At 41.7% G+C, this 21,560-nt stretch overlaps 1 protein-coding gene across 1 annotated transcript in view; it reads left to right on the top strand.

The window, feature by feature from the left end:
• The window catches only part of WIPI1 (WD repeat domain, phosphoinositide interacting 1), a 312,079-nt gene that overhangs the window by 183,603 nt on the left and 106,916 nt on the right, over positions 1-21,560 (top strand). The window contains exons 4-8 of the mRNA XM_086930963.1: positions 7,303-7,399; positions 10,695-10,792; positions 13,857-13,949; positions 16,318-16,388; positions 17,647-17,754. Of these exons, the coding sequence (XP_086787089.1) occupies positions 7,303-7,399; positions 10,695-10,792; positions 13,857-13,949; positions 16,318-16,388; positions 17,647-17,754 (467 nt within the window). The remainder of the gene's footprint in view (positions 1-7,302; positions 7,400-10,694; positions 10,793-13,856; positions 13,950-16,317; positions 16,389-17,646; positions 17,755-21,560) is intronic.

The raw sequence follows: 21,560 nt of genomic DNA, 5'->3' as shown, positions 1-21,560 counted from the left end.
CAATAAGCTACATAAAGGTGACCTTTGCAAAGGGCCTCTCCCTGCAAAATTAAACTTGTTGCTGCCTTTTTAGTAACTTTCGAACCGTTTGAGCTACAAACAAAATATTTTTTTGTTAAAATCTGCAGATTATGCAGTACATAAAGAATTATGTGACAAATGCGACAAACCTATCATTATGGGAAAAATGCAGCAGCCGCACTTTTGCATAATTCCAGATGCCCTGTTTATAATTCGTTAAAATGAATTTTAGAATTTGAGAACTGACCTCTTTAGCTTTGGGCGTCTAATCTCAGATCTCCAGCTCCCTTTGGGGCTTATTAGCACTTTAAATCGACCTCATACACAGCCACTGCTGGGAAGGAGGACACTTTCTGAGTAGGGGAATCAGTGATGTGTTTTGGGCGTGTTACCTCGCTCCCTCAAGTAAGTCATGTCCGGGTTCCTACGTGGCAAGGGGGGTGTGGGGAGCAATTTTAACTTCCATAATCAACATTGCTTGTTGAAACAAACCACAGGAACATTTATTCAAACAGAGATGAAATAGCGCCTCTTTTACTAGTGTATTTTCAAATCATTCCGGTAGGACTATTCCTCTAGTGTAGCAAGAGGACCATGCACAGGAGCTAAAGCATTCAACAAAAAACTGTTGCCAAAGTTGAAACTATCGCCTTAGTAAATAAAGGTGCTTGTAAGTCTACTTTGTTACTTTTCATATTTAGGTGCAAGTGTGTAGGAGTGTTTTAAAGGTATAGGGACATCATTTTTTTCAGGCATGAGAGCAGGCATTCTTACACAGACTAAAACATAAAGCTAGAAGTCACAAATGTGTAGACCTGTGAGCCTTAGGAGGCATCATCCTCGGTAGCTAGAAACAAGCATTGGAAAAGAGCATAGCTTTCACCTACGATACAAGAGCTATTGGCTTTGTCAATGTTTAGACATGTTGTGCAGAAGAGTAACTGCTGTGCAGCGCAGCTTAAAAAAGCATTGGCATGGCCAACATACACACAGCAGATAATACTGTATATGGGTTTAAACACCCTATAGTAATTGTCCGCATAATTTGTCAATCAACTAAGGGGCCAAGGAGGGGAACGTCTTCTGCAAAGATAAAAGGTAAATCCATCAATAAAAGAAAAAAAACATATTGTTGCTTGCATTGGGACCATAGTACTAATTGCTAGCAGCATAGGGGTATTCTAAACAAATAGACAGACTGCATGTCTAAATGCCCTTTGGTACTTGAACAGAGGGGCCAGTATACATGTAATTATTAGCCACTCTGACCATAGATAGGCAGACAATAACGTAACAATTGGTGGCTCATCAGTCCTTAAACTAAGTGTCATTGCATCCTCTACTGTACAAGTGCCTTTTAACATAAATAACGGGATAAACCAAAGGCTTTGTGCCTGTTTATATTTGGTGCACAATAGCATGAACTGAATCACAATGTCTTCACTCCTAATGAAGCAATTCTAATAAATACTTGCCTTTTAGTTCCCTCTTTATTGTGCCAAATAGACTTGGCAGGGAAAATCTCCAGTCTGGGCCTTATATGTAGGAACATTTTCCACTCCAAATATAACCCATCCAAATACTTCTCAAACCGATGAGTTGACTTGTGAGTGAGGTATTTTGCTGTCAGGTCACCATCTTGTGCTTTTAACCAGTTCCCCCTTCTATGTGTAACCAATACTGCCTCTTGGCGAGTTCAAATGAGCCTGGACCGATATAAGTTGGATCCTCCCAATAATATTCTAGTTGTGAGAAGGTTCTGAACATAATTTTGCCAGTTATTATTATTCCTTCCTGGGAGGGCGCCATTTCTTGGAATGCTTTTTTTTTATATTGACCCGCAGGGGTTTCAATGCACACTCACCCAGTATAATACAGTTTCAATCCAGCCCTAGCTGGTATTGTGGAAATGCCCACTTCGAGATGTAAAGGCAGCAATGGGACTCTGGGACGTAAAACCAATTGGGACCTGAAGAAGACATTCTCTTTAACTTGGAGCTTTTTTAAGCTACCATTACCCATAATGCGGCCTCATTTAAAACCGCAGTAGATCTGCAGAATCATACTCGGGGATTGGCCACCTGCTTTGTGTTACAATGCAAGGATTTCCATTCAGTTTTGTAATAATCTGATGTTAGTCCTGTCTATCAATGATCACTAACCCAATTGCTTCTCAAAGCAGAGCCCCAAGTAGTCATACTTGGTAACACATTTTAAAACATCGACCTTGAGTTTTCTTCTACGACAGCCATTTTGCGTGATAGGCATTACCTTGGTTTTTATAGTGTAGATTGATTAGATCCCACCAAGAACAGTGGTCCACAAACACATCAAGTAACTTGTCTGATGCATTTTTGGGTGTCACCAATAGGACAGTGTAGAGTTGAAGGAAGACCGGCCAGTGTTGTCTGGGATATATCGTCTTTATTTAGATACAATGAATCCAGAGACTCCATCCACAGTGTCAGCCACGATCCAGCCAGGATTTCTGTCGCCAACCCATTCTAATCATAACATTCTAGAGATGACGCACAAGCTACAGAACTGTCCATCATCTCCTAGATACAGAACCTCCAAGTGTCACTAAGCTACCATGAACCAGATACAAGATACCACATCACCTCCCTCATTACCTAATGAACTAAAGTACCAGAACAGAACATATATACAAGTATAACATAAACACCACACTACATTCCTGATGATCATACATGAGTCTCGAATATCAAAACCACAGAGCAAAATACATTGTCTTGCTAAACATTAGTACCACAAACATTATAGATATTCTTGAAAACGTGCTGGTCTCCTCTTTACCCATTGTGGTCTAACACTGATCTGCCAAACCACCTTATCCTGTGAGAATACACCTTTCTTCCCACTTAGCGCAGATTTAGCTGCTCTGTTGAGATTCCAGATTTTTTGATCACTAGTTTTAACAGCTTTTCTAAAAAGCTTAATCACTCTAAAATGTTGATTAAACTTGCAGACCTTATATCCAGCCTTCCTTGGAGACTTAATTTGTACCCAAGCAGCAACACACAGCACAATTTCTTAAACTGCTTTGCATTTGTCATACAGTTCTATTTTCCCCATTTTTTTTCTCTTCTCTTTCTCTCCATCCTTCCACATCTTCCACCTGATCATCCACTTCCTTCGCTTACTGTTCACCCAACTTGGTAAAACTTCACTACTGCAAACTCTTCTCCAACACAACTGAAATGGTGACACACCTGTAGTGGAATGTGGTTTCAGGTGATATTCCCTAACTTTTCTTCTCATACTATCCTTCCAACTGACTCCACACACCAAAGATTGTTGCAAATTCTCCTCTGATGCCTTTAGGAAGCATTCAACTACTCCATCAGTTTCTGGGTGATAAAGTTTTGCTTTCTTGTGCTTGATTCCTCTTACTTTCAAATACTGTTCAACCACCATAGAAGTAAGTTGGACCTCGTCAGTAAGAATGGAGGAGGGAAAGCTTTCCATTTCAAATAATTCCACCAAAAAGCAAATTATATCTTTGGATTTTATTGAACTTACCACTTTTATCGCTGGCCATCGCGGGTACCTATCAATACACGACAGAACATATTTGTCACTCGTTTTCACTTTTACTGGTCCTAGTATGTCCAACCAATATCCTCCCATGGGCCTGAAGCTTGCTCTCTTATCACCATAGGCTGCATCCTGCACTTGAAAGCCTTGCCACTTTCACACACTTAGTACACTCCCTCATCTCTATTTCAACTATCAAATCAATTACAGGCCACCAGTACACTTCTGTGAGCCTTTCATTAGTTTTGGAAATCCCCATATGGCTTGCATAGACACGAACAACCAACTTCTTCCTGAAATTATCTGATGGGACAATTTACTTCACCTCAATAATAATCCATCTACTATTGCTAATTCATTCCTTACTTGCCAGAATCCAGAAAAGTCCTAATTACATGTGTCCTTGCTACACCACCCACCAGTCATCAACTTCATCACTTTCTGCATACACTCATCTGATTGGAGCTCTTTTACATCTCATCTTCTTGAACAACACCTTCTGTAATCATACAAACACTCACCTCTTTCTCAAATGTGTCACCTCCAAAACATTCATCTTCCAACTCTTTGTCTCTGTCTTGCACCAAACGCATCTACGAGATACAATCTTCTTGCAGGTTATTTCCCCTTGGTCCATTCGCACAATGAAGTCAAACTCTTGAAGTGCAACCACCCATTTGTGAGTGGGACTTGAAATTTAGTATATACCTTTCTTAGAAAATACCTCATTAAGAGGCTTGTGATCTGTCTTGACCTTGAACATACACCCCCACAGAAACCTACCTAATTTCCTGATCACCTAGAAAACACTAAGAACCTCCTTTTCTGTAACAGAATAATTGGCATGAGCTCCCCTCAACCCACATGAAACAAATAAAATGGTTCTATACTTCCCACCTGATTTTTGCATAAGGCAAGCTCCAAGTCCTTTAGTGCTGGCGTCAGTCAATACTATTGTCTCATTGTTTGTATCAAAGATTCCAAAATCTGCAGCATCCCCCAAACTTAACTTTACATCCTCAAATTTCTTTTGGCATCCCTTGCACCATACAAATTCCTTCCCTTTCTTCAATAATGACCTCATACATTCAGTCCTTTCTGCAAACTTCAGAGCAAATTTATTAGAGAATTCAGTCATTACAATTTACTGATTGATCCTTACACAAGGAGACAGTAAGTTCCTGATCACCCCTACTAGACTTTTCTTGGGTCGAATCCACATACCTGTTATTAAATGCCCCAAATACTGTATTTCAGTGACATTAAATTAGCATTTCTTTTGTTTGAGTGTGACCACTTTTCTGCAATCTCGCTAATACTTCATGCAATCTCCTGTTATGCGCCTCCAAGTTGGCACCAATCACCAGCACATCATCTTGATACACTCTCACTCCTTCAACTCCTTTTAACAACCTTTCCATAGCCCTCTGAAATACAGAGGCCACAGATATCAACCCAAATTGCATCCTCAAGAATTTATATGTGCCAAATGGTGTGAAAAAGTCAGTCGGCGCTTGTGAAGTGGGTCCAATTTTATCTGGTGGTAACCAGAGCTTAAACCCAGAGTGGAAAAATGCTTGGTCCCATTAAGAGAATTTAATATTTTGTTGATATTTGGTAGAGAGTAATGGTCCACCACCACCGAGGTATTCAGCTCTCTTAAATCCATCCATTGTCTAGCCTCCCCAATGGCCTTGCTCTTGGCAATACATTTCAAAATGAAGAATCATTGTTTTTAAGTAAAAGTCGTCCTGAAGGAGGTGTTAAAACATCACAAAGCAACGAAACGCGTCGACAAAGGACTTTCTTCGATTATTTTATATTTGATGTTATGATTATATTACTTTTTATTGTGTAAATCTTACTTTGTAGTGAATATTTTGAATTTGAGTTGGAATCAGTATAGGAATGCTTATATGTATTAGAGAATCATCTTTTTAGAATGTGTTTTAAAAAAATGTTATGGAATAAATGAATTCAAATGTTTTTAACTTAATTGAAATAAAAGAATTTGAGAGACAAAAGCAATTCTAGTTTTGTACAGTTAGAATTATCCGTGTCATTATTGAACACTAAAAAGTGATATTAGTGTGTAGGCCTTTTGGTCACAAATAGAAAGTGAGTAACACAGAAAGGAACTCCTTTTGATACTACTTGATACCCAGTCCTTTCTGGTGTTCTGGGAAACTCTCTTTTTTGAAAATGGCGTAGAAGGAGCCAGGCATGTGCCTCCCAAGAAACGCTGCATCCACCTAATCGTAATGTAATAACTGGAGAGTATATGTAGCTTGTCAAAACACCCAAAAAATTAAGATTACTCTCTGAACGTGGCTCAAACTGACTGCTGCCTGCTTCCCCAGCTCGAAAGTGAGCATCTCCCGGCCAGCGTGCTAGTAATACTCTACGTGAGACGCTGTGCAGGGGCCCCGAGAGCTTCCAGGCTGATCTGGGGAAAGTGAGAATAAGGCGGAAGAGACGCGGTGAGACAACGTGCGCGTGCACAATTAGGTGTCCGAGCAGGCACGGCAAAGATGAGTCTGGATGGGCGGGGCCTAAAGGAGACAGGGAGAGAACACAAAAAGCATTACTTTCAATTGAAAGCGAGGCTGGGTGGAGCTTCTACCCCACTTCCAAAGCAACCTGACAAAAAACCAACGACTATAGATCTCGCAAGCGAGCAGCTGCGCTGCAACGCAGGCGAGACCTAAAAAGACCTTTCTTGCCACAGTGCTTTCATATAGATTTCCATTCGATACATTCTTTGTAATTTGCCATGTGGCCTAAGTTGTCACACCGATAACACCTTCCCGAAAATGTCTTGACAGATTTCCCATGTGTTGCTCCTCCTTCTCGCTTGATTTATCTTCCACCTGTCATCTGATTGCTCCACCCTGTTGTAACTTTCTAAAGCAATTAACTGGTATTAACTTGTGTTTAGTATTGCAAGGAGGAGTTTGAGGGCAATACTAAGGCAATGGAGAGCAACAACCAATTCCACCAACATAAGGGTGCTGCACATCAGAAGTCTCTGTGGTGGGCCTCCCAAACGAACATGACGTGGCCCCATTTTATTTCAGGCCCTGTTTAAAATGCTGAGCAACTTGGGGTTTGGCCTACTAATGCTCCATTCCATATGGAAGTATTATACTTGGAATAAGGTTTCTGGAGCGGGTGAAATGGGTAGAAAGACACGACAGAAGACAATACCTTGATGCTTTATTTTACTCAGGATGGGTAGTCAGTGGGACCTACAATCACACATCTCATAACTCTGTATTAACTTGAAGTTAAACCAAACCTCTGCTTAATGAACTTGTAACAGGTGTTCATCTTCCAGGCAAATAGCATGCTTTCTCAATTACTAATATAGAAATATTATCTAGGGCACAGATGGCACTGAGCAGCATCATAAAAGAACAACTTAAGTAATAATGCTTACTTTAACACATTATATAGCCTACAGTCACACTGTTTGTTGCCTGACCAGAAACCAGCTACAAAGTGATTGTTCCCTGATGGGCATTCTGAGAAGGCATGTGTGGGGTTGGGGCGTTGTTGGAGGGTAGGTGTATGATTTTTTGGTGTCTTTCTTTAGCTTTGTCATCATGGACGCCAGTGATCCACTGCAAGTCATATGTATGTTTCTTTATTTTGTATATTTTAAGAGTATTGACAAGTTTTAATAGCATATTGTTCCTTTTCTCTCCTTGGTTTCACTATTAGAGGCTGATCGTGTGTCTGGAGGAATCAGTCTATGTCCATAACATCAAGGACATGAAACTCCTTAAAACGCTGCTCGAAACACCTCGAAACCCAACCGGTAGGTGTAAATCTGTGGAGAGCTGTACTGAATTGGTTTGTAGGATTGTTTAAATTCTAGGTTGGGCTTCCTGCAAGATAGGCACAGCAAGACTTTTTAAGCATACTTCTGGAATTGGACGAGTTGATTCTAGTTGTTAAAATGAAGGGGGCGCATAATTTTCGTAGGAGAAGCACTCATGTTTTTTTAAGTGTAAAATAAGCTAAATAGGAGGGAAAGGTTTAACTGAAGTAGAATTGTGTTTCCACCTTGTGAGATCAAACTGGTTTCTTATACTATGAAGATATCTTCTTTGTTAACAGCTCATCATTCTGACATTTTATGCTCAACTCTTCAGGCTGGAGACTGTTTTCCTACCTAGAAAGTTTCTTACAGCACAATAAATCACATCTAGGATTGTGTGTCTAAAAAGCAAAGGCAGATCACCACCTGTCAGTTAAAGCTCAATCTTGATCTAATAGAATTGTGAAAGCCCCGTAAGCAGTAATGATCTAAATCACAAGACGCTGGCCTCTCCGGACAAGCGATTCAAAATGCAAAATCACTTGGCTTCCACTCTATACCACAACATATTCAATTCAGAAATCCAATAGAAACCGTTGTCCACTATCCGCTAACACGTTTGAAGACCAATAAAGAAATTCGCACTGTGTAAGGATATAAACAAAGGGTTTGGCACACGTGGTGTATTCATATTGGCCTCCAGCTACAAGAAGTGCTGTGTTAAAATCGAACCTCAATGCAGGAGGCAGAATGTGATTGACAGGTAGATATATAAACACATTACACCTGCACTAATCGAACTCGGCTCTCTTTCAAAGTCTGCTGCACTTTGAGATCAGCATGTATCGTTTTTAAGAACTCAAAAGTTAACACGTCCCACTACTGAAAGAAATGTAGAATCTGCCAGACACAAAGATGTCTTCACAACACAAACCAGCTTCATGTGGAAACTCGTAGGTACGACAAGACCTCTGCGTTTTCCAATTCGTTATCAAGATTAATTTTTTTTTTTTAAAACTATCAAGGTAAGCAGGCCAGGACCCGTGCTTTATACATTTAAAATCCTGCCAGAAAAATCTTCTGAATTCAGTTTGATTCTTCATGATGCCTTATCACCTACTGATAATTCCCTGCTGTTGCCCACTTGTTGGAGACAGTTAGGGTATCTGAATATCCCTCCCTTGAAAAGAATGAATATATGTTCGAATCTTTGGTACCTCACTGAGATTCCCTCCTCGACTCTGTCTAGTCGCCTGATCACTCCGACTGCTGCCGACTAACGAACCCCTCTTTCGTTTCATAAACGTGTTCTTTCTACACATCTACCAACTATCGTTGGTTGCACTGGCCCATCTCTCTTCTTCTTCACTTCACATATACTTCTAAATCTGCCTAGAGTATTACGAACCAAAATATTTAACCCAGTTCACCACTAAACAATGAAAATGTTTCTGTACACACTCGTGTCACCTGTTGATTGTAGGTCCCTCCACCTACAGTCGTTGTAAAGTGATTTATTATCCCCTGGGATAGTGACCTTACTTTGTACAAAACTGAAAATGAAATAAATAACACACAAGTTGTAGGCAAAAAGAAGGAGGCTCAACAGGATGCAGGAAACTAGGTCATTTCCGGAAAACAACGTAGGCAGGAAATGTTAGTGGTTTCTACTAGAAAAGCCTGAAATATCTATTTATTCCTGTCCATGTACATAAAAGGAAAGCATTAGTTTACTGCTTTCGCTGTACACATACTGGCGCAGAAACCAAGACAACAACCCAGATCTTGAGTGCCCGCTAGAGTGTGCATGTGATGAAGCTGTGACCCTGGATACCTATAATTCACACATTCATTTCTGTAAATCAGTTTAATGCTTAGTCTTGGATTGGCATCAGCACCTAAAGGAGCAGGCAGTCATCAGATCTCAGTTTTGGCACTTCACATTTGGAATACTGGGGCTACTCCTGGTCAATGAAGAGTGCCATTGCAGGAACAAGACAGAAAGCAGTTTCATGAGGGACCCTCCACTCATCACTGATGTCCACCAAACCCAGCAGGCCAGCTCATTTTGGATGCCAAACTGTCGCATTGTTACCCATGTCCTTGTCACAGACATTGTTGTGATTCAGCGCCTATGAATGACACGTGCAATTGTCTTTTGAGGTTGCTGTTAATCAGCAGATCTCGATATTAGCATGTGTACCCCAGTATCCTTTATATGTACCTCAAGAGAGCCGCCTGCGAGGTGTCTGCCACTCAGCCTTTCATGAGCTTTGCCCATCCATTAGCTTGGCAACCCTTATGTGTGAAACACTTAGACCTCATATAAGAAGTCACTTATACACCATTTTAGGCCTGGCCTCTCTTACTCTGTGAGGTTTTGATCAACGCACATTGCGTTACTCTTAAGCCCACTTAAGTACACATTAGCAATAAGAGAAATGCCATTCTTTATATTAAAAAAACCAGAATACTTCTATTCCTTGAATTAAACATGATGCACTTTAAGAAAGACAGGTTCCACCAACTGGATCACTGGTCATTACCCACGTGAGTGTAAATCCACAGTTCTCCATGGCCAAGTGCATAAAGTCACACATAAATATTTTCCACAAATGCAAGCATTCCTGAAATTGACGAAACAACTATGTTTTCCTGTCTCTTTTAAGGATCTAATTAATGTCCCTGTGCATCCTCTCTGACAGGTACCCTCATGATAGTGCAGCACTAACTCATACATGTCAACCCTGCTTTTGAATATTTGACGAGTGTGTTCCTTCTCCTGAAATGAAGCCAGGAAACTCAGGATAGCCTAGAGTGCAAATGGACAGATTTCAAGTGAGGAGGACCTCTGCCGCTGACGTACACCAGCTTGGTAATCTCTTAAAGAACTCCTACTTAGTGGATAAACCTTGGTACAGACTGAAATTGATGCCCCACTGACATGCAACCGCTGGATTCAGTATATTGTCTACACCGGAATTCAGTCTTGCCAATCCAAGAAGAGCAGAGGGGAAGAAATATTTGGTAAAGTGTCATGGGGTCTACAAGCCAACTCACTTTGTAGCCTTTGTAGAGGTAAGAGGAGAGGGTGTAGTCAGTTAGGTGAAGGGTGAGAAAGTTGCCACTTGTTGCCTCGCTGCGGCTTCCTTTGGATGCTTGCAAAGTGATACAGGTGTACCCTGTTAAATCTGAGTTATCCTCAAAATCGTTCAAACCAAGTTTTGCTTTTGATAAGATTTTTGTTTTGCCTGTAAATGTTTACCCTCATCTATCTACTGTTGAATCCTAGGACTCTGTGCATTGTCTATTAACCATTCCAACTCCTACTTGGCCTACCCTGCCAGCTCGACCACGGGGGAGATTACACTCTACGATGCCAACAATTTGGTGAGTTGGGCATAGTTGGTTCTTTTTTGATCCTCCAGGGCTGGGGATGGTCACAAGGAGACCTGGAGTGAGGAAATCCACTTTCGGGAAATACAAATACCCCATATTTAGCTAACTTATTTGCTACACGAACGTTAGTGGCACATGACTGAGGGATTCAAGTTCAGTTTTAAGATATTAGTCAACGCTGGGCCTAAGAAATCGCCACTGGAGAACACACACTTTTAACTCACAATGGCCATAGCCCATGCCTCCCTAAGTATGCTTTGTGGTTTCGTTTCTGATTTCCAGTTTAGTGACTGATGATGGCCTTTGAAGTATAAAGACAGCAACATATATTATTCTATAACAAGAATACAAATTTAAGGAATTTAAGAAAGCTCTTTCTAGTGCATTGAAAGTAAATCAGAACTGAAAAAATCTTAACCTGATAGAAAAGACAGAGCTCAAATTGCTAAAATGATATAGTTGTGTAAGATTCCCATAAAAAGGCCGACTTGCCCTAAGTAGAGAAGATTGTAATTATTGGGATGTGTAAAAATGCTTATATTTATTTTGATAAAACATGAAAAAGGAAGTGACTTCTTGAAAAATTCGGTAAACAAATAAGGTAGCACTGCTGCTATGAACAGCCTAAAATGCTAAGGAAAAGAGGGAATTCTGCTCCCTCTCATGACACAGTACACTTGTGCTGAGCTTCAGTTGGGAAATCACACATGTTAAGTGCTCATTGTTAGGTTCTTGTGAATGGAAAAAGATAAGGAGTGGACATTGTACAAAATAAAGCAGTGCCAGAGATTAAAAGATGTTTTAGTGTGTGGCGATCTTAATCTCCATTTTGAAGAGGCAACGTGTTGTTTGGCTTCTACTCTTATTGAGGATTTGGAAGCACTCTAGCTTATACAACTGGTACGCGCCTCTACAAATAGTTTAGGCCACACGTTAGATGCCATCTTTTCAAATTCATCAGAGGTTTGGATGGATTCGTCCATCTCTGTGGTAGGTCTGACCACTATATTTTCCCTTTTCAGATCTCCTAGACTACCCCTTTACCTATTTTGAAGGAAGGGAAGCATTGTAAATCGCTGAAATTGATTAAGATTGCCCCTGCTGCCATTATGGAAGCCCTGGCTGCTAACCGTCCAGTCCTGCGTAAGTGTGTTGACATGGCAAATTCACAACTGAAGAACTGGATAACTGGTGCGCTTGACCAGATTGCGCCTAGAACATATTAGTTAGTTACTTGCTCTAAACTTTCGGCTGAGTGGTTTAACGAGGAACTACTGTTGCAAAATACGTCTTGTAACACTTAGAGCATCTTTGAGGCACAAACTACAGTGCCATGAGTAAAGCCAACTACCTTAAGGCACTGAAGGACTATCACAATCAGATTAACTTGAGCGCAGCCAGAACTATGCTCAAAAGATTGAGCTAGCTCACAAATCTTCACAAGCCCTTTTCTTCATCGTGAAATCCTTGTCTTCTTTGGAGCATGTCTCCATGCAGATTGCAAATGTTAACAAAAGGGGGAGGGAGAGAATTATCTTAAATGGATTCGTTCTCCCTGGGTTAATTTTATAAACAAAAGGAATCCATTAGGAAGGGGGAAGGGGGTGTCCCTACGATGGTTGGGAACACACTGGTTGTGAAATCCTTGTCTTCTTTGGAGCATGTCTCCATGCAGATTGCCCCATCTGTGGAAAGCTGCTATTCGATTTCCCTATTCTTCTCTGATAAAGTTTCCAAAATATATGACACTTTCCTAGAGGCAGCAAGGCACACTCCAACCCTTGAAACTTGGTTTAAACCATCTGGCTATAGGGAGATAGGCTTTCCATCTTTAACACCTATCCCTAGAAGAATTGTGTGCCATTGTTTAAGGTGAAATCTGGGTCACCAGCTGAACCTGCCCCGCTCATGATCTTGGCTCGTGGGGTGGTGGGGAATCTTCCTGGACTGTGTGACCTGCTCAGCAATTCACTTGTGCTTGGCCAAATACCCTCGGGGAGAAACATGCCACTATTGTGCCACTCCTTAAAAAATCAACTTTGGATCTGGCTAAACCGGAAAATTTCAGGCCCATCTCCTTGCTTCCATTTTTTTCCAAAATAGCAGAGAAACATATAAACAAACAACGATGAGTATCATTGAGGCGAAGGACCTTCTTCATGACCTCCATCTATCTGGTCCTCTGCTTGGTGGGCAGATGTTCTTGGACCTTTACCGGATCCTAAGCCGAAAGTGAAGAACCTCAGCATTTGGTTTGATGTTAAACTATCATTTCACAGCCAGATTGCCAGCCTTGCCGGGAAATGTTTGGGTATCCTCAAAACATTTATTAAGATCATGGGTTTGCTCCCTGAATCCGCCAGGAAAACAGTAGTCCAGGCTAGACTATTGCAATGTGTTCTATCTCGGTGTCACACAAGGTAGGCTGAAAAGTCTTTACAGGATGCAGAGCGCAGCAGCACGTCTATTGTGGAACCTCCCAAGGCGCTCCTGTATGTGTCCAGCCCTTGCTAAGTTATATTGGCTCGCGCTAAGCAAGAAGGTGTACTTTAAAGCCACGGGTTTCTGTCATAAATTTCTGAATGGCAAAGGATCCCGCTACCTATTACCTCTGGTGAAACCTCACCTGTGCTGCAGAAGTCTTAGGTCCGCCGGAGCTGTGCTCACTAAGGTTCCCATCACGAAAAGAGCACGTATGGGAGGGTGTTCCTTTAGCTTCCAAAAAGTGGAAAACCTTGCTGCTGAATCTGAGACAGGAATGCTCCGAATCTGTGTTTCGGAAGAAAATGAAGACACGTTTTTTCCGGCAAATCTAGTGCTATCAGAACAGCATATCAAGGGCTTCTTTAGGCTTCTCACTAGAGAATGAATTCCTGGCGTTGGGACGCTCCAAATGGAGTAACCAAGCGCTCTAGAAATAATCGATTATTAGTGTGTAATTGGTGTCTGGTAGTAGTGGGGAGGATGGATGGGTGCTTTGTGTGTACAGTCAATGTGGCATGGGCAGCACATGAGCAGGACATTATTTCAAACACTTTCATTTTCTTCTGAACAGAACACAGTGTGCACAATTCCTGCTCACGACAGTCCACTTGCTGCAATCGCTTTCAACTCCACGGGATCTAAATTAGCCAGCGCCTCTGAGAAGGTGAGTGACGTCTCAGCCAGCTACATCAGTGTCACGTCAGAACTCCTATTACTCATCAGGGGAGCCCTGGCCCGTCCAGTTTTCATGAAAGGACATCTCTAAATCACTATGGGCCACATGCATCATTGTAAGGTTTTGCGATTCCTTATTTGCGATTTTTAGGGAATCGCAAATAAGGAATCGCAAAATGGGATGCATGATTTTATTCACATAATATTTGCGATTCGGTAAAAATCGCAATTTTTACCGAATCGCAAATATTATGCGAATTCTAATTTGCGATTTCGCAATTCCCATTGATTCCTACGGGCCAAAAGGCCCATAGGAATCAATGGGAAGGCATTGACATTTTGCGAATTTCAATTAGCGATTTGCAAAATGTTAATGCATTCCATGGGTGCAAGGAGGGTCCAAAGGACCCCCCCTGCACCCCTGAAATTTATTTTAAAGTGCATGTTTTACACACACATGTCCTAAGGACATGTGTGTCTGTAACATGACAGTGTTTAAAATGCAATTTTGAGCATTTTAATACTTTTTCGCAAATTACCACGAGGTTCACCCTCGTGGTAATTTGCACCCCCTAATTGCGAATTCGCAATTCGAAAAACAATCATGCATTGCTTTTAAGGAATCGCAAATTTGCAATTCGTTAAAAGCAATCGCATTTATGGAAATCGCTAAAAATAGCGAATTTCACAAAAATGCATGATGCATCCCAAAAACTTATTTAGGAATCGCAAACGGCCGAATTTACCGATTCGCACCGTTTGCACTTCCTTAATAGGTTGATGCATGTGGCACCAAGTGCTCAAGGATTTCTTCAGAGTCTGTTAAAGGTGAAACTTGGCCAAGCATAATTCTTAAACTTGTTGCTGGGACACCTGATTACAGTATTAACCAAACAAATTTAGAAAAACATACTTATTAATAAAAGCAAATATTGGTCTAAAAAAGCAAGAAATCAATTATTTCATGGTTTACAAACTGTATCAACATGAAGCTTGTTTAACGGAGTGTCATGGTTACATGTTTTTTAAAGTGTAAAGAAGATACTATTTTCGTTTTTGTGCCTTTTGGTTGCCAGCTTCTTGACATCATAGCTTCAATGAGTTGAATCTGCTTCTTCTGAGATATGGCTTATTTTGGCTAGGCGTAGTAGTGTGTTGGTGGCTACTTTCTTGACCATGACACAGCTGATCTTGAAGGCAATGCATGTTTGAGGGAGAGCCAGTGAAGCTCTGTTGGGATGGGGAAATGTGACTGTACTTCTTTATCGTTTGTACCTTGCCTTTAACCGTGTACAACACTCCACTCCTTTGAGGCTAGGTTTACACCATATAAATGTTAATTGCATGCATACATACAGTAGGGGCTACAGCACAAAACATACAAAAACCGAAGAACTGTCATCCACTGGCATATATGGACCCTGTTACAATATTTAATAATGCTTCATGACCATTAAACAAACCAATAATGTCCTCAAAGTCAAACTCTTTTACAAACTACCAACACTTACCCATACTACATTGCCCAAAGTATTCTCATACCCAGGCTTATTAGATGTGTATTATAACTAGTAGCAGCTGGCACGGATCAGGGGTAAAAAAAAAAAGACAGTTCACTTACCTCCTCGCCGCATCTCTCCTCCTCGTACCTCCACTCCGGCTGAAACAGGAAGCACCCAGGCTCCCCTAAGCCAATCACAATGCTGCAATCTGAGCACTGTAGTTCAGAGCTCAGAGGGGCTGTAATGCAGCCTGGGCGGAGAACATGCAAAGTGCGCAAGACTGTCTGGCCGGCCCAAGACGGCAGACTAAACACTCATGCCCACTTAGAGTGGCCAGCACCCCTCCCCTACCTCTCTGTCAGCACGGCTGCACCGCCCACAAAGCTGCTGCAGCCGCCACGGATTATAACATGAGAGAACAACTTGGGACCATAACAGAAAATCGACCAATCATGTTCTCTACATCAGACACTCTTCTAACACCCATTAGCTTCCCACACAAAGTTACTAATATACAATTACTGCTTCACTTCCCCCCTCTACCTCTGATTCACATCACAGTTCCACTTTTCACAAGTGATTGTAGGGGTGTAAGTGAAGCGTGGGGAAGTACAGTGTGCTGGGCAACACACACATACTCTTGCTTTATTGTGACCCTAAGGTAGGTTACAACTGTTAGGCCCTCATTACGACTGGACCACAATTCCTGATTGTAAGCCTATGGAACCATGGCAGAAAAAATATATTGATTTATTTTAATAGGAAGCTGATGTTAATATTGGATGGGTTGTTGTGTGACGGTGAAAAGGAACTTTTCCCTTCCTAGCCAATGTGCTTGTGTTGTCTTTTCTGCAGGGAACAGTCATCCGTGTCTTCTCCACACCGGAAGGGGAAAGGTTGTACGAGTTCCGGAGGGGAATGAAGAGGTGAGCTATATTTCAGACCTAAGGTTAACAAGAAACCCGACGATTAAAGACCAGCCATGAACAACTAGTCGTCGTGCAATCACACAATGCATTGTGATAATTATTTGTGTAGCATCCATCCCAGAGGTGAAAACCAGGCGTAGAAGAGATAAGTTACTCAGTATGTTAAATGTAAAAATGTAAAAATAAACTTTCATAATTCAAATAGCATTGCGAACCCCGTGGAACTGATTGCAGTTCTCTGACACGTTTGTGTATTGTTGAAGTTTAGTTGTACAGCTGAATACAGGATGCAAAACGAATCATATGAGAAAATGTGAACTGCCTACTTCAAGTTGAATTATAAGAACATCTTAATGTGCCAAAAGTGGTAAGCTGTCATGCCGCACGTTAAATGCTCAGCTAACAACAGAGCCAAAGTGCAAAATGTTCCCAGGTTCCAATCCTAGGCTGAGACTAGTAGTGTCACAGTCTATACATTTAGGAAAAGTACTCTGCACCTGTTTCTCCGTTCATTACTCTCCAACTGACAACAGTGATAGTCTGCATTCTTTCAAGAAACAAAATGTAAGCAGCAGTGGGGTAACAAAAACCACGCAGCCCCCGTGGTCAGGACCGGACTGGCCGTAGCAGGCACCGGTCATTTCCCCAGTGGGCCGGAGGGATGGGGGGCGTTTTTGTGGCTGTGGGGGGCGGTTTTGTCACTGGCTGCAATATCCGCCCCTGTAACAAAAGTGGGAGCAGTGCTTTTTACTACCACCTAACCTAAAATATTGCTTAAAATACGTTTTGTAGGATGACAATTTATAAAAACGACTCGCTTTTAGTAGGCAAATCCTCCCTTCCAAAATATGTTCCATTCCAGGCAAAGTTTCACAACAAAACGGCTTTTCTGTGTTTTCAGCTGTGGACAAGGTTTTGTGAAGTTTACAAACTTCATATTTTTTGCAGCGTTCTTCAGCTTTGCCAACCTTTATGTGTAAATTTCAAATGATATACAGCGCTATATTTAAAATAGATCTAGCATAGATATTTGGGTTTTTAGGACGACTCTAAAAAGCTCTTCTCTAGATTTAAAAAAACTTCCATTCGCCCGCTTTAGCCTTTCAGTGGCCTCCGCTTTAAAATCTGTAACCAACTTATTTTCATACTGGTTAGTCCACCCCTTTACAGTGCAACTGTTTAATTGTATTTATCGATTGCAATCGCCCAGAGCCTTCTAATAACTTCTAACACACATTCTGTTTCCATGGCTCAGGTATGTGAACATCAGCTCGCTGGTCTTCAGCATGGATTCTCAGTTCCTCTGTTCATCCAGTAACACGGAGACTGTACACATCTTCAAGCTAGAACATGTTGCTGAGAGGTAACGTTTGGAGTCACTTTCCACAGCTTCTTGGATTTAACTTTGTTTCTCCTTCTTTCACTTAAGCTTTCCTTTTCCTTTATCCTATCCTTTTGCCTATCTTTTAATCTCTTGGTTTCTCATTGTTCCATCTTGAGCCAAGTTTTCCAATTTCTCTATTTTTGTTTCACACTCTCCATAGCAGAACTAGGTTTACTCCACTTTCTCTGGTCAAAGCAAGCAAATGGCAAAGTTCTGAACAGTGACAGATGTCGCCAACTTGGTGATCCTTTGTGTTTCACGCACAGAGTCTTGAGTCAAATGACTAAGCACTTCTCAGAGCATTGCATTAGGACAATCCACAAACACCTTTTGACTTGAATCGCCTAACCTCTACATCTCTTGATCAGAGTGATAGACGCACCACACACCTGTCAGGAACTGTGTGACGGAAGTTGTTGACAAATTCTAGGTGGCTGATTCCTTACATAGCACCAGTGTCACTGCAGAGGTGCCCAATCAGGGAATTGCAAACATACTCCCCAAGATCAGTCTTGTATGTCCAAAGAGTGCTGGTGCATGTATTAGACATTGAATATTCAGAATGTCACAAACAGTATTGGACACGTCATCATGTTTGGTTTGAGTTTAAAAATAATGGAAGACTGTATCAGGAGTCATTTGATAATATGGATGTTAAGATAAAAAAGGCTCAGTATAAATCAAAGCCAATGTAAAAAACTCATTTCACAATATAAACAGAGCACAACAGGGAAGCGATGTTGCAAGGATGAAAGAACGGGAAACTTTATGTGCACTTATGGGTGTATGAAATGTGTCCATTCCTCTGGTAGTGCATTCTGGGAAGCCTGTCCATCCAGTGCTGATGGTAATATTCCAGGTTTGAGTAGACTCTTCCACTCTGAACGCTTAACACTATTGGTGAGAGTGTAGCGAGGTGTAAATCAAGTGTGTTACAGCTGGGGAACATCCTTTTCAACGCAACTTTTACGACTCATGCCTTTACATCGCAAGTTTTACAACGCATGTCATTACAACGCATTGCGCTGGGAGACGCTCTAGGATAGGTAATAGATTTAATTTACTATCCAACACCTTCCCTACTATCCACGGGGACTGGAGTTGAAATAGTAAATTAAACTATTCACTATCCAGCAACCCTGAAAACTATGCGTTGTAACAGCATGCGTTGTAAAACTTGCGATGTAAAGGCATGCATAGTAAAAGCATGCGTTGTAATGTCATACAACCGTTACAGCCATCTTGAACCAGACACTGATGACAGTAGGTAGCCAGAGTGGAGGAAAGAAGCCCCTAACAAAAGATTCACCTCGACACTCAAGGCGTTGTGCACAAGCTTCTCTATCAGGGAGCAAGGTACACTTGCATGTACTGTATTCACACTTAAGGTAGCACTGGTACAGACCTTTGACTTCAGCATATATCCCCCCACAGATCTCACCCCGCTAAGAGCCTTTGCCTAAGCTTACCCTGTTCTGGTGGCAACAAGCACGCGAATGCACTTACTCCGGCTGTGCTCAAGGAGAAGACAGAGAGGCTGGGTCACAACAATGTATTGTGGACAAGTGACGCTGCTTTGCTGTCCAGCATCTTCTTTCCTCTCTCATCCTTTGTCAAACAAGCACGTTTTACCACTTCCCTCGAGTCACAATGAGCCTTCACTTATGCTACACAACGTACAATTGTCTTGAATATATTTAAGTGTATTTAACATACTTATCTTCAAATATTTGAGCAATCTCTATAGCGATGTGAGGGGCGGCATGTAATTGTATGCACCACTCATTACTTTTATGCCTTGTTCAAAAGGATGAAGGGGTTCAGGAGCCTGCCACAGTGTCATTTCAAGAATGTTAAGGGCCCTGGACAAGACTAATGAACAACTTTACATTTTGTTATCACTTTTCTGCTAATTGAGGGCCGCATAATGCCAAACAATACTTCATTACATGTCAAACTTTCAGTAACGGGTTAACGGGTTACTCAAAAAGAGTTGAATAATGTCTTGCTTGGGACTCGCAAATCATTATGATAACAATAGCACGTCTCTGCCTGCACACCTGTACTACTGGCGGAGATGCCACGGAGCTGGGCGCCCTCGGCGGTGCTGGCTGGTCCATGCATGCTTTGGAGAGTTCATTTTAATGGCAAACAAGACACTGTCGGTTCCAGTGCTATGACACAGCCAGGAACAACCCTCCTCCCGGGCCTGGAAGCCAGCCGTGTGATCCCTGCTCTTGGAATTATTTTCCGTACTACTAAAGCAAATAAAATAGTTCAGGGTAATAATGAATAGACTGCGGAGACCTCTGTTTACCCTGCGGGTCGCACACTGAAATTCAAAAAGTCTCATCGTACTGAGTGCATTGGGGTTAGCACTGATGCGTGGAGTTGTACAAGGGTAATCCGCCACCAGGGGCGCCTGTTTGCAGTGTGTTCATCACAAGCGCACCCACCAGGGCCCAAGCGGGCAGTGCGGCTGCGAGTGACTTGGCTCCCATGGCAATTGAAAGGCTGGTCGGTACCCTGCCTCTTGCCCTCAAGGAGTTAGGGGCATGTACCTTGTAGTGTGAGCTGAGCAGTGGAGTGACTGTGCCCTCAGTGAGGCCTCAATGTGCTTTTTCACCCCCCTCATTCCACCGCCCTGTCCCTCTTAAGGATGCAGAAGGCGCATCTTCGAAGCTGTCGGCTTGAGAGAGTCGCCCACCTTTTAACCTCTTATTGATTTATTGGGCTTTTGGCATGAGAATCTAACTTTAGGTTAGCACATCAAGATTTCTGGCTATTGTTTAGTTGTTAGTGGGTTTGAAGTAGGTTTTGCAGTTGTATGTTTAATATAGTACAAGAACAATATGAGCTGCAAATCAACAAATTGGACTTTCACGGTGGGGGGTAATGCCTTATGTTATTTTAACGAATCCTGTTATTATCAGTTTTTATCAAAGCATTTTATGCATAATGTTTTAGAACTCCATCTCTTCGTAATCAGTCCCAGCGCTCATTCCATTCTCTTTGGAAGAATGAGAGGCTGAATTGGTAATGCCAGGATCTGAACCTGTGACCTGGTGATCACGCACAAATCTCAGTAGTGAGTGCTTAACACACGACTTATTAGAAGCATATGCCTATGTTTTTTTCTTTGAATACATCATATGTTAGACTCTTATATGCTGTAATATAGTCCCATTCCCATTAGAGTCAGGGGGGCAGTGTGGCTGGATTTTTATTTGCTGTTATACTGTTATTCATTCCTCATCTCATGTGAATGATCACACTGTTCTAGAGCTATGCAGAGGAATGAGGCCAAATGTACCACACTATATGCATGCTATTTGCAGGAGTACTCAAAAATGAGGGCAGCCACTGGAGTGTGCAGTGGTATGGGCCAGCTGTATGAATAGATAGTTGCAAAAACTGGTTGCAAATTGTGACTAGTATTCCTGCAACAAGTAAGGAATTTTACGAACTGACTTATGTACTAATGGATAAGTTAAAAAAATTCCAGTTCATAGTGGGTCACAATCTGACCCACCTTATGAATAATAATGAGGTTTGTCGTAAATTACAACTCGCTACAACAGGAGGCCAGCACAGGGACGGTGACCAGCTGTCCCTGTGATCACAATTAAATAAAGCTAATTTTCTTTTAATTGTAGCTTATTTTCATTAAAGGAAAGTGACTGGGTTTAAAAAGAAAAACTGTTTATTTGTTTTTTGTTTATTTGCTTGAGAGTTGGCAGTGGCCTCGTGAACCACTGCCTATACCTCAGCAAACTTTTTATTTT

The sequence above is a fragment of the Lissotriton vulgaris genome, chromosome 7 (assembly GCF_964263255.1).
Source record: "Lissotriton vulgaris chromosome 7, aLisVul1.2, whole genome shotgun sequence".
NCBI lineage: Eukaryota > Metazoa > Chordata > Amphibia > Caudata > Salamandridae > Lissotriton > Lissotriton vulgaris.
This window is presented reverse-complemented; position numbering and strand designations above follow the sequence as displayed.